Genomic DNA, 13,474 nt, shown 5'->3' with positions numbered 1-13,474 from the left:
TTGACATGGCAAAGGTTTATGACAAACTGGAATAAGGTTACTTGAGAGGCATCTTTGATTATTTTGGGTTTGGGCAGAAATTGGGGGATATCATTAGAAATTATTGGTGGCATTTCTTTGAAACTCAAAGTACACCCATAATTTAAGCTCTTCTTCTATAGGCTTTCTCTTGGAAGGATTCCCACGAAGGATCTCCTAGGGCAATGGATGAATGTTAACCGCATGTACAGGTTTAGCCATAGGCAACCAGATTATGTCTGGCACACTTTTATTTATTGGGAGTTCATTAAGCAGATTTAGGCAGCATGCCATTTAGGTCTCGTACCGAATGTTTTTTATTGCTTCTTTTCAATAACTTTTTATGTACCTCTTTAATACCTGAAAATAACCTCATTACGTTTTTCACACCCTCTATTATGATATGCTAGTTTTATATGGTCAGACAAAAATAAAATCATCTTAAAAAAAGAAAGACCTAACCCGCATGCTATTCTTAAACCTGCCTTGTGGTGGATTAATTCCACTCAACCACCTCAATCCGCATGCTCTGAATCACATGTATACCTTCCACAACTAAGCCTACAACACTTTTCCTTCCAAATCATGACTTAACTATCATGATCTGTGCACTCATCTTTGATGCTTGCTATAACACATTTGAATGAGCTACTGGTATTTTACATAGGGGAAAAAAACATATCTCAATCACTATTGATTACTTGTTGATATGAAACACATTTTAAGCATGTGTATGGGGATCTTGTTTGGAGTCCAACAGGCTCAGCTGAAGGGATGGAGGATCACAAAAGTCTAGAGTAATTTTAATGAATTAGAACTCTTATTCTTTTTTACCAAACAATCGCATTATGATGTTGGAGCATAATTCCCCTCTTGTTAGGTGTCTGTAACATTCTCTCTACTTTATTCTTTTTTCTCAAGCCAACTAATGAATTTTTTTTTTTGGCAAACATAGCTCACAAAGTTGTGACAAGTAGGAAATCTATGTCGATATGTATCAATGACATTAATGTTTTCACGTCTATTTAAATCATAAAAATAAAAAAATAAAAAAAATAAATGTTGTAGTTGAATCCTTTCTCATAGATTTTTTTTTTTTTTTTTTTTTTTGAGTCACCGACACTCTTAACGAATATGTATTTCCAAATAAAATGGGTCAGCAACATATAAATTAGCTTAGATATAAGATGTACATGATCTTATCATTTAAATTTAAAAGAAAAAAATTATTGCAATTAAATAATCCATAGTTTAAATGCTAAAGAAACATAATAAGGAATTTAATGCCTATGATATCACAACGGAGGCTTTAACCTCTAGGATGCACCAGTATGGAAGAGTGATCTGATTCAGATTGAAGGGCTAAAAGAACTAGGGACAGACCTAAAAAAACCCTAGAAATAGTGAAGAAAGTCATGCATAGTGTAGGTCTTGACTCACGTGTGACATCAAACCGAGTAGTTTGGAGGACAAAAATCCATGTAGTTGATTCCATTTAGGCGAGATGTTATTCAATTGTAGTTGCGATGTTCTTTCTTTTATAATTATTATTTTTTTTTTTTTAAATATTTTGTCTTTACTCGGATCCAAAAGTCAAGATACTCTCGTTAGCTTAAAAAAAAAAAAATCCATATAACCAACCCCATTTAGTTGGAAGGTTGAGTTTGTTATTTATGTCATAATGTAAAATCATCACTAATTAATTTCAAAAAGAACAATGCATCATAATTGCATAAGTTGCAACTAGGGTTTTATAAATAAATTATAAATCAGTAATCACAATTTGGATAATTTAAGCCAACTGGCCTTTAAGATCCAACATTAAACAATTATTTCAAGATAATATATTAGTACTCTCCCACTTGGTTCCAAACTTCCATCACATTGTTAGGAGAAAAAAATGACAATGAACTCACTCCTATAACTTGACCAAATCACCAATATTATTATTGGGATAAACCAAGTTAGACAACCATAGCCAGCCTCATCCGGTGACCAACCACACCAGGCAGCTAAGACATTGAGGATTTGGTGTCTTTTCCCTAGGTTTTCTTCTTATTTTGGTTGGAACGAGGATGCTATTCCTGCTGTCTATGAATGCTGTTAGAGTGATATAACTATTTCTTTTTTGCTTTTTTGAATGAACCATTTGATCTACCAGAAGAACCCAACCACCCACCCCTTGGCCCAAATATAAAACCAACCAATCACAGCTTAATGGTATCTAAGTTTGCTGCTGGCAATCACAAATGGTGAGCTGGCCACAGATGGGTTAGGGATATCACAGACGATATATGTATTGGTGGGGCTCAATTTAGAGGTGTGGATGCTAACTTGGTCCAATTTGGTATAGGATGGTTAAAGGGGTTGGCTTGACTTCTCATACTCTATTAGCTCTATGGTTATATATTAGGGTACGTTGTATTGTAAATGGTTCTAAATATAGAAAATAGAGATTCAAAACACATGACCTTGTTTTTGTCCCTCTTTTCCTCAATGTATTTAAATATAATACAAAATCTGTATAAATTAGGTGATTCAAAGAATAATGGGAAAAGGCTGGGTATGCCCCTCCCATTCAGCCCTCTCGTTGGTTGAATCGCTGGTTATAAGAAAGCTGATGGCATACCCAACCTTCTCCTATTTTTTTGTTTTTAATAGATTGTTCTGAGTACTATCTAAATATTTGAAAATTAGAAACTATTTTAATCAAATTAATCGAAAGTTTGTCCCAAAAAAAAAAAAAAAGAATCCTTTGTAAAATTATAAGAAAATGAAATTGTTTCCAAATCATTTCATTATACAAGGGACTATAATTAGGAAAAAGAAAAAAAACCCAATCATAAAGTTGGGACAAATTTCATAGTTTTTTGAGCAACCTTTGACCTAGTCAATCTTTCCAAGGTTATTTTGGCAATGTTTTGATAATTTCCCTCAAAATTCTCAAAAGCTTACAAAACATCAATTGAGGGATAAATAAGACCTCCAAAACTATAATTTGGACCTAACATATCTTTTGAGGACACCCAATCATCATTGCTATCTATTCCTCCAAGGCAAGAAAATGAGGTGTCTACAGTAGATTGAGAGAGTCAAGCTATCATGGGTTTCTTATTTCTCCCTATTTGTTTATTGAATAATTAAGCTTTTTTTTTTAACATTTCATGTCGAGTTCACTTCGAAAGAACAAAAAAATGATCCAAACTTACCAAAAACCAATGGAAATACTTCTTTAAAATGTTATCAAATGTGACCTTAGAACTAAATTAAATCTTCTTAAATGTGAAAAAAATTAAACCAAATATAAATCATATCTAGCATGTATTTCCATAGAAAGCTCTTTTTTGGAATTAATGAGATTAATGATCCGCTGGTGAGAAATAGAAAACAAGAGATACTGTAGAGGATGTCAAAGTTCTTTTAGGTCTAGCTCTTTCTTTTTCTTTCCTTCGTATAGAATAGATATTTAGAACTTGTGTTAACTCAATAAGCCTCTCATCATAAAACCCTCCATGGATGTATTTAAACTAAGTACAAATGATAAGTTTACAACATATAAACAAATCAAGGTCTAGAGGTAGTATGGCATAAAAGAGAGCCCTTCACATCATAACTGGTTGGGAACACCTGCAGCCAACTTTGTTCTTACATCCTTTCGTAAAATCTTGCCAGATGGTGACTTTGGAATGGCATCGACAAAGAAAACCCTGTTGATCCTCTTGTAAAACACCACCTGCGAGCGACTAAAATTTATAAAAAATACTTATTTTAATAAATGGGCATAGATTTCCCACAATGCTAGAGTGGGAAACTGCACCAATGAGAGGGCAAGAGACAGATTTATTCAGTGGGAAACCCACATTTTTTTCAAGGTGATACAGTATCTCTGTGGGCCTCACGGCTCCATTATTTGAGAGGGTGTGGGAAGGAATCCCCACCCCGGCGTCATTGGGATCTTATTCCCTTGATAAGTTACCACTTCTGCCACTTACAACTTGGGCCGGGCATTAACAGAAAGCTATCTTACCCAACCATAGTATTGTCAGGTCTTGGGCTGAGACTGGCTTTGGGGTGTGAAAGCCCATATTTTGTTGGAGATTGTTCTCAGTATGGGCTTGAAATGGCCCTATACTTGAGTGAGAGCTTGAAATAGCCCTATACTTGAGTGAGTCCACATCCTCTGTAGAGCGGTGAGGTGCGATGAACATCGTATGGTTGAGAGAATCTGGGTATATGCCCCAAAGGACTCTCAGCCACCCAATGCTCATTGCACCGGTGCAGTGGCTACAGACGATTTTCATCCAATTTTGGAAGTTCACCTGTTTTGAGATGTATTGCTTGATTTCATCTTCACTAATATCATAACCGTTGGATTTCACAACAAATGCAACAGGAACTTCACCAGCAGCTTCATCTTTCATGCTGGAACATAAAAATATAACCAATCAGATCAAACATCAAATTGAGATTAGAACAGATAAAACTCCCATCTATGATAAGCTACATACGAGACTACGGCAGCATCGGAGATCTTCGGATGCATGATGAGCATCGCCTCAAGCTCAGCGGGGGCTACCTGGAACCCTTTGTACTTGATGATTTCTTTCAATCTATCCACAATGAAGATCTCATCATCATCATCAACATACCCAACATCCCCTGTATGTAACCAACCCTCCTTGTCAATGGTTCTCTCTGTAGCCTCTGGATCATTAAGGTACCCTGAAGAAAATGGCAAGGGTAGATACGTCATTACATTTTCAAATTTTTACTAGAATTTCTCATGGGTCATATGTGTTATGGGCTTTTATAACTGACATATAAGTTGCATCATAGCCCACTAACATTTGGGTTTGGTGAGGTAGTGGTGGACCAATAGTCCTTATATCACTTTTTGCCTCTGGTGGGGTCCTCCATCCACAAAGTTGGAGGGTCGATCCCTATACTTCACCTATTAAACCTAGATAGGTTGCCAAGTACTCAAAGTGCCTTCTTTCATCACTTTTAGAATAAAAATTTGTTGTGGTTGGTGAGCTCTTCGTGTTTTAGGTGACCTGCCCTTTTAAAAAAAATTCCACTCGGGTTGTGTGAGGAGCTTCATATGGAAATATTTTTATCTTGTTTTCTTGATTTGAGTCAATTTAAAGTCAAACAACAGACCAAAATTCTTGATCACAAGCAAGATTAGCTATATTGTTTAGGATCTAGTTTTCTGGAGCGTGGAGGAATTCTTTGGATGGGTGTCTATGACAATGAGGGAGTAATGATGACCTTAGATTTGTAATTGTGTCCTTCCTCCTAGGTGAATGAAAACTCTTATCTATTATTTAAGCTTGAGTATATTCTTTAAAGAAAAAGGTTATCTGAGTTGTTGGTGTATGGTACATTAGCACCACTATATCTCTCTGTATAATTTTCACCTATTATTTAAGTTTAAATATATATTCTTTAAGAAAAATGTTCTGATTTATTGGGACATGGTATGTTAGCACATTTGTATATCTCTAAGTCTCTGTCTCTCCTTCTCACACAAAATGGTTTTGTTGTCCTTCTATGTACAATATTGTTTTCTTGCACCACATTGGTGCACTCCCTTATGCCACTTGCTCAACGAATCTTCATCCCTAACTTTTTTTTCTTGGCTAACAATGGGTATCCAAGCCTTTGGCCTGACTAGTCCATTGGCCCGTATTGAACTCACAATTGCATGGACCGGGTCATTCTGAGGTTGAATACGAACTATTCAACTTTCACTGAAAATAGTGAAAAACACTAAACAGAATGAATGGCCCCAAAGAGGTAAGAGGAGTCGAACTCAGAACCACACGCTTCCCAAGGAGAAGGTCCCTCACCCCTAACTCTATCTCAAATGATATATGAGATGTAATTATCTAATTTCATGATGATTTAATGTGATGTCAATAGAAGCAATGTTTTTCCTAGTTAATGAATTAACGAAAAAAGTAAAATGAAACCAAACAATGAATTAGATAATTAAATAGGAAAATGAGAAAGTTTTCCTTTACCGCAGGGGAAGGTTCACCACACCATTCTAGGATTTATGAATCCCTATAAGATTTAATTTGTTCTCCAAAATAACATTTTGATATCCTCCCACATGCATCTGAAGCCCAAAGTCAAGAGATTCCCCTTCACTATGGCTTAAGAAAAACTTGATTCATAAGAAAATGTGTAGTCATATCAAATTTGATTTAAATGAGAGTCTGCTAAGAAAATGTCAAAGTCATATCAAATTCGACTTAAATGAGTCTACTAAGTTGGTTAACTGACTGCTTGGTTCTTAAGACTACTTGTCTCCATCAGCTACCCACAAAAAGTAAGGATGTGAGAAATTAAATACTTGTAATTGAATACCGTTTTTGTTGAAACCTAATAAGATATCAACATTGAGCCTGAGTGTTTCTTCCTTGGAAATATTAATAGAAGGAACAAATTAATCAAAACATACCTTTCATGATTTGGGCACCTCTAATGCAAATCTCTCCAGCCTCATTACGGGTTAGAGAAGCTCCAGTCTCAGGGTCTATGATCTTCAACTCAGCATTCCTAACAACAGTCCCACATGCTCCAGGTTTTATCTCAAATGGCTCCTTTGCAAAAGCTAGGCCCATCGATAGGACTGGCCCAGCCTCAGTCATCCCATATCCCTGATGATATACGCAAAATCTAATTCATAATCTTAATTATCAAATCTAATACAATTAATGAGAAAAAGGACTCTATCTGAGAGTGTGCGGGCTGTGCCCAAACATAGAGGAGCGAAATAACCACCCCTCCCCTTATGAAAGGTGAAAGTGCACACAATGTTGAAAGTCAGCCCTACGCTAGTGTAGGGGCCATGCTCCCAAGAAGAGATCTCTTTTCCCCAATTAATTTAAGGGAGGGGCAACACTATCATATGCATTCCCCACGCCTAGACATAGGCTCCTGTTTTTCAAGGGGAACAGGTACATCTTTTCATGGCCCCCTAAAAACAAGGCATCATGTTTGGGCATGAGAAACGCTAGATGGTAGCGTTCTCCTTGTGTTTGGGCATGAGAATGCTAGATGATAGCATTCTTTCTTTCTTATTTTAATAAATATTATAAAAAAAAATTTACCTGACCAAACTTGGAATTGGGGATCATAGCTCTACAAGCATCTTCAAGATCCTTCCCCATAGGTGCAGCCCCAGACTTCACTATGCGAATCGACGAAAGATCGTAATTATCAACAATCGTACACTTGGTGATCGCTAAGATGATCGGTGGTACCAACGGGGCAACTGTAACCTTGTATTTTTGTACAAGTTGCATTAGTGCATTAATTTCAAACCTAGGAATAATCAGAATCGCTGCGCCGACTCGTAACCCACAAAGTAATACCGAGTTGAGGGCATAGATGTGGAACAAAGGTAACACACATAGCAACACATCCTCACAATGGTAATACAAATTAGGGTTATCCCCATCCACCTGCTGAGCCACACTAGTGACTAAGCTCTTGTGAGTCAGCATCACCCCTTTCGGCAACCCGGTTGTCCCGGACGAGAATGGTAGTGCCACAACATCGTCCGGGTCAATATCAACAATCGGCAACTCGCTCTCATCCAACTGAGTCAATTCGGAGAAATGCAAACAACCCTCTAGGACCGAGTCAATGCAAACAATCTTAATATCATTCTCTTGAGCGAAGTTCCTCACCTTCTCAACATAACAAGCTTGTGTGACAATGAGCTTAGCATCCGCGGCTTTCGCTTGCTTGGCTATCTCCGCCGGCATATAGAAGGGATTTGCGGTGGTGGTGATAGCACCACGATATGAGGCACCAAGGAAGGTGAACACAAACTCGGGCGAGTTTGGTAGCAAATTCATGATAACCTGACCCGATTGGATGCCGAGTTTGTTGAGTCCGGTGGCAACTTTACGTGAGATAAGCTCCACGTCAGCATAAGTGTAAACTTGGCCGGTTGGGCCATTGATCAGACACGGACGAGAGGTGTGTTGGGATATATTTTGGAAGCAATAGGAATGGAGAGGGAGATGGTTTGGGATGCAAATATCTGGAAGCTTTGATCTGTAAATGAAATCTTCTTTTTTCTTTTCCATTAGAATAAGTTGCAGGAGAAGGGCTACAGAGAGAGAGAGAGAGAGAGAGAGAGAGCAGAGTGAAGATCTCAGTATACAATATACAAGAGATCTGCAAATGAAATTGTGGGCACTCATTATATAGAGACTAGAGTATTTGATGGGTGGAGTTGGCATGAAATCTTCAGGGACCAAAGGCTTAGCACTCAACATTTAATGTTTCACAATAAAATAAAATCTTGAGAGCTGATCTTTTGGCGCCACTTTAGCTTCTTGGGGGTTTCTTGTTGTAATGAACAGTGGGAGTTGGTAAGATTGTAGATTGACTGTTGGATCAGTATCTAAGGAGTAGAAATTTCCCAATTTTAGTGAAAATTGTAGATGTGATTTTCATAACCTTTTTGGATGATATACCAAGGGAAAGGACAGTCACATTATATACGTGGAAATAAAGTGGAAAAGATCATTTACCTAAAAAAAAAGATGGAAAAGATCATTTACTCCAAAAAAACAAAAAGGAAATTAAAGATCCTATCCTGTGCATTTATTTGACATCTATTTACTAAAATACCCCACTAACATTGGACCATGGCGGTCCCTTCTCCTTGCCATTTATGGAGTTAGATAGGTGTGGAAGTTCTCAACCCAGCCCGCCTAGCATATATCCATATCCAGCTGAACTTGTCCCAACTAATAAAAATTGATTTGTTAAAATTGTAGAAAAAAGATCCTTTTCAATTATTCAACCGCCCAATTAGCTATTTCACCGATGGTTATGTGATCGATGGATGAATCTGGGATGCACGTCCATGTGTTGAGGATGGGTAATTGAACAATTATAAGAGATGAGCCGGATTCAAGATTGTGCAAATATTGGCAATTAATTAATGGTTTATTATGATGATCCTCTTCACGTTCTCCCGCAAAATCTTGTCTAGTATCCATTTTTAAGAAACCGTTCTCTCAGTCTCAACTTCGGCACATACCCATCATGCCATACATAAATGGGTCTGAGTTTGGGTAAACCTTGTAGATATTACACTACTAGGGAAGGGGTTTGCTGCAGAGCACTACTGGCTAGCACTAATTATAAGTGTAGACATGATGTAATTAGAATAGGATGGCAATTGGCAGAACTTCATACAACCCCGCCCAACTGATGTGATCCTGTCCCATTAATGCATTAATATGTATTTAGGTTAGTAGATACAAACGGAAAAGTTCTTTTTGGCATTGAAGCACCTTCATACTTTTTTTTCTTTTTATTTTTTTTGTATAAGTTATATTCAGTTTAATTATATGAATTACACAAGACTAGAAACCAGGAGTGGAACTCGACTAAATTGTCTTACATGTCATTGATAGAAACATCATATTTAGGGAATAAGAAAAAAACATATAAACCCCTGATATCAATACTGACGGAGTCACAAATCGAACATAATGGAGAAGAAATAACATTTACTTTTGTAACCGAAAAGTAAATGACTTTTATAATTGCCAAGCATATGGTATTGATTTTTTGTAAATATAAAGCAAATGGCATTGACTTTGGAAAGTTACTTGAACTTTGTAATTGATAAGCAAATAGATTTAGCTCGGAGGGTCTCCAACGTCTTCCTCTCCTTCTCTATTCAAGCTTCAGGCACTAGGTGATTGGCTAATGAAAGTTGCAACCCCAGGTCTCTGAAGATGGGTAGAGTTGAAAAGCAAAGCTCCATCCATGCAATCAAGGTTATCCACAAGAAAAGTAGCATTTTGGAAATCGAATTTCCGGCAAAAACCCATGCAAACCTGGGTTGAAACTATGTGGAGGGATGAATGGATGGTGCTTGTCAACATCTCTAGATGTCATTTCAACGTCAAAGTGGGATTGAAGCTAATTGTGGTCGAAGGATATCAGACAATGCTCTTGTCCTAGGAATAAAGACATGGAGGAAAATATATAGTAATAGATAAATTGTGCCCATGAGCATAATTAATAGCAGATATCAGACAATGCTCTTGATGCTTGCGGAATATACGTCGGCCTCCGATTGAGCCACGGCTATCCCAGATCTGACGGTGATCATTGATTCTATTCCCGAGCTGGCAACACAACTTTTAGATCAAGCAAACTCGATACTAAGATTGCTACTACTTTGTTCGACGACGCCTGCTCGTAGACCGTTGTTGTGCCTGCTTTCATTAAGAAGGGTGATGCGTCTCTCCTAGATCTGATGGTGATCACTATATTATTCTTTGTGTTGTAGTTGGTGCACTGTTTTCATATAGCAATGACGCTCGCTGTTGTGATAACACCTTTGAGCAGCTCCTAACTTGTTTTGCTAGAAGAACCCCAACCCATGGCAGAGGGGGAATTTATTCATAGATTACGTGTAGTACTCATGGATGGAGATTGGCACATTTCTAATATTCATGGATCAAAATTTGGCCAGACCGTCGTATACGTTACCGACAGTGCCCTCCTATCCAGGGAGTCTACAATGTTGATATTTTCCCTTGAAACATACATAAAATTATAAGCAACAAAGTATGAAGAGATATGCAAAATATCTTCCAAAATAGGCATGATCTCCAATGGTGATTGATGAGCATTCCGTTGAAGATAAGTGATAACATCCTTGTTGTCCGACTGCATAATTAACTTGTCAAAATCTTCTGAAATGCTTCAAGCAAAACAATCTGAATAGCAATTGATTCACCAATGATGGGTTTAGTGAAAGAAAGGAGATGATAATGTGAACTTGCAATGCCCAATGTCAACTCAAACAACGAAACATATTCCTCCTATTGTGGGGTTTGGAATCAAACTTGCATCACAATTGATCTTGACAAAGTTTTGTGGTGGTGGAATCCAAGGTTGGTTCAAAGGCGTTCAAGCATGTACTCCTCCATTGTTTGAGTTAGGAACCTACTCTTGAAATTCAAGGAAAGATTTCCATGAACAAGATAGAACATCTTGTGGCTACCAATCTCGTTTACCAAAAACCATATCATTTCTTGCTATCCACAGATAACAACAAATAAATGAGCAGTAGGTCATAAGATCTTCCCATGCAACATGAAAGAACTTCATTTTTATATCCATTGAGGCAGATCATCAGTAGATAGATTACCAGTAACAAATCCCAAATTGCATCTGAACCAAACCGCTCTAGCAAAATTGCAATGGAGAATGACGTAATACTAACTTGTGTAACCATTACCAAGGCTCTGTTTGGTATGCATTGTTGGCCAATAATGCCTTCTGAGATGATAGAAGTATCATGGTATACATTCTTGTTCTCAAATCCTAGAATATGCCACATTCTGGAACACATCTTTAACCCATTTTACAACTATGGTCTTACTAGTTTTTTAACAGTTCATCTTAATGGACACTAAGGCTCTATACTGTAACATTCTAAAAAATAGATTATGTTGTTTTTTCATTTTTTTGGAACAAAAATGGGGTACAAACTATATGGTAAGTCTGGTTCAATTTCTTGTTTTTTGAAATGAACGAGACACCTTTTAGATTTTAGAGTCCCTTTTTTGGAACATGAAAAGCAAGCTTCTCACACTTCTCAGAATCGATTCTGAGCAAAAGGCGCAGAATCAAGAGCCTCACTTAAGCTAACAGGGGTAAAACTGGAATTTGAGCTCAAACCATAACAACCCATTGAATTCAAGGGTATTGTAAACCCTAAACATACTTTCTCTTGGAATGATCAGAGGAGAAGGAGAGGAAAGGAGAGCAAGAAGTCCCACTTCCTTCATCATTTTCGATTTGCCGATGGCGAGGTGATGCAATCGGTCCCTCGCTCTCTCACACTCTCACTCGTTCTCTCTCTCTCTCCCTGCTATTTTTTTTTTTTTTTTTTAGTTTGCAACTTTACTGTTGTTCCAGCGAGAGCGAGGTCGAGGTCGAGGATCTCTGGGTGTTCAACTCTGAAATCTCTAGATTCCGGTAGAAAATTTTGTGATCATCTTCTGAACTCTTGTTTTCAACCGGACATTATTCTTCAGAATCATATCCACAATATCTATGGGAAATGTAGGTCTCTAAAAGATGCTCAGAAGGTGTTCTATGAAATGCCCGAAAGAAATAAGGTTTCTTGGACTTCAATGATTGGTGGCTATTAGCAGAATCATGAAGAGGAGGAGGCGTTGAAAACATATTTAGAAATGCGACGATCAGGTTCTCTGCCAAATCACTTCATCTTTGGAAGCATATTAAGAGCATGCTTAGGTCTTATTGATGTTGAGCTCGGGAGGCAATTGCATGCCCATGTCTTGAATTCAGAATTTGAGTGCCATCTTATTGCACAGAATGCTCTAGTAGCAATGTACACAAAGCTTGATCAGATTGATAATGCATTAATTGTCACTGATAAGATTGCAGAAAAGGATTTAATTTCATGGGGTTCAATGATTTCTGGGCTCGCTCGGAAGGGTTTTGAGTTCTATTTTTTGTGATTTTTCAAAGATATGTTTTCTATGGGTGTTTGTCATCTGAATAAATATATTTTTTGAAGCATTTTTAATGCATGTGGCAATCTTTTACAGTTGGAATATGGTTGGTAGAAACATGTATCATCTTGCTGATCCAACGTATTGCATATATGTAGAAAGATAATCCACCACATGTTCCTTCTTACGCTTAAATCAGCACACTTAAATTACTTGAAGAAAGAAGAAATCTATGAGTATTCTTAATTATCAAATGATAAACTAAAAGCTGACCAAGGCCATTTCTCAAAACTATCATATTGTGGATAAGATTAATGGCTTCTCCAATCCCCCGAATCTCTTCGTCTAGTGCTGAGATAGTTCTTTCAGATCCAACATGTGCTTGATGTTTTTTTGTCACTGTGTTTATCCAAAAAACAGATCAAACAGAACTGTCAATTAAAATGATCATATGCACCATCTATGAAAATAAATTCTGAACTTGTATGTTCACTTTGCAATGGGCTTAAACCCTCCAATTGGTTAAAGCTTCAATTTGAAACTTTTGTTTTGATCTTATCCTTTATCGTGAGGAGGCATATATTTCTTTCACTGATTATGATGAAGTGAAGTTTTAGAGTACAGGGGTTTTCTACAGATCTCCACTTATTATGATGACTATGAAGGAAATGACGAGTAATTCAACAAGTGCGAACCATACAAGTTTCTATTTGTTCTAGGTTAAATCATTTTTCTTTTTTGGTTAACATACAGTATTTAAGACAGATTAAATCCAAAAAAATAAAATGCAAAAAAGTGTGCCAGACCCAGAATCAAGTTTAAAAAACAGAATCGTTACAATATAGAGCCTACCAGACTGAGTCTAACTATTAGAATCTTCAAAACGTAAGAGAGGGATGTAATGATTGAAAACA

At 37.2% G+C, this 13,474-nt stretch overlaps 1 protein-coding gene across 1 annotated transcript; it reads right to left on the bottom strand.

Annotated features, from left to right (window-relative positions):
• Nucleotides 1–3,513: 3,513 nt before the first annotated feature.
• LOC122063273 (4-coumarate--CoA ligase 2-like) lies at nucleotides 3,514–8,218 on the bottom strand. Its single transcript, XM_042626978.1, has 5 exons — nucleotides 7,140–8,218; nucleotides 6,488–6,686; nucleotides 4,527–4,740; nucleotides 4,338–4,440; nucleotides 3,514–3,751 (listed from the first exon to the last, which is right to left on the bottom strand). The coding sequence occupies exons 1-5, from the start codon at nucleotides 8,124–8,126 to the stop codon at nucleotides 3,626–3,628; spliced, it is 1,629 nt and encodes a 542-aa protein (XP_042482912.1). The 5' UTR covers nucleotides 8,127–8,218; the 3' UTR covers nucleotides 3,514–3,625.
• Between the last annotated feature and the right edge of the window lie 5,256 nt (nucleotides 8,219–13,474).

This window comes from Macadamia integrifolia, unplaced genomic scaffold, assembly GCF_013358625.1.
Source record: "Macadamia integrifolia cultivar HAES 741 unplaced genomic scaffold, SCU_Mint_v3 scaffold1276, whole genome shotgun sequence".
Classification (NCBI taxonomy): domain Eukaryota; kingdom Viridiplantae; phylum Streptophyta; class Magnoliopsida; order Proteales; family Proteaceae; genus Macadamia; species Macadamia integrifolia.
Note: the sequence above shows the minus strand (reverse complement) of the source record. Positions and strands in the feature narration are given on the sequence as shown.

Bases quoted from the DNA above. Each gene is read 5' to 3' on its own strand.
- LOC122063273 (XM_042626978.1), bottom strand. From the start codon at position 8,126: ATGGAAAAGAAAAAAGAAGATTTCATTTACAGATCAAAGCTTCCAGAT. The intron at 4,741-6,487 runs GTATGTTTTGAT...CATTTTCTTCAG, and splicing joins AGGTGCCCAAATCATGAAAG to GGTACCTTAATGATCCAGAG. The intron at 3,752-4,337 runs GTGAACTTCCAA...AGTCGCTCGCAG, and splicing joins AGCAATACATCTCAAAACAG to GTGGTGTTTTACAAGAGGAT.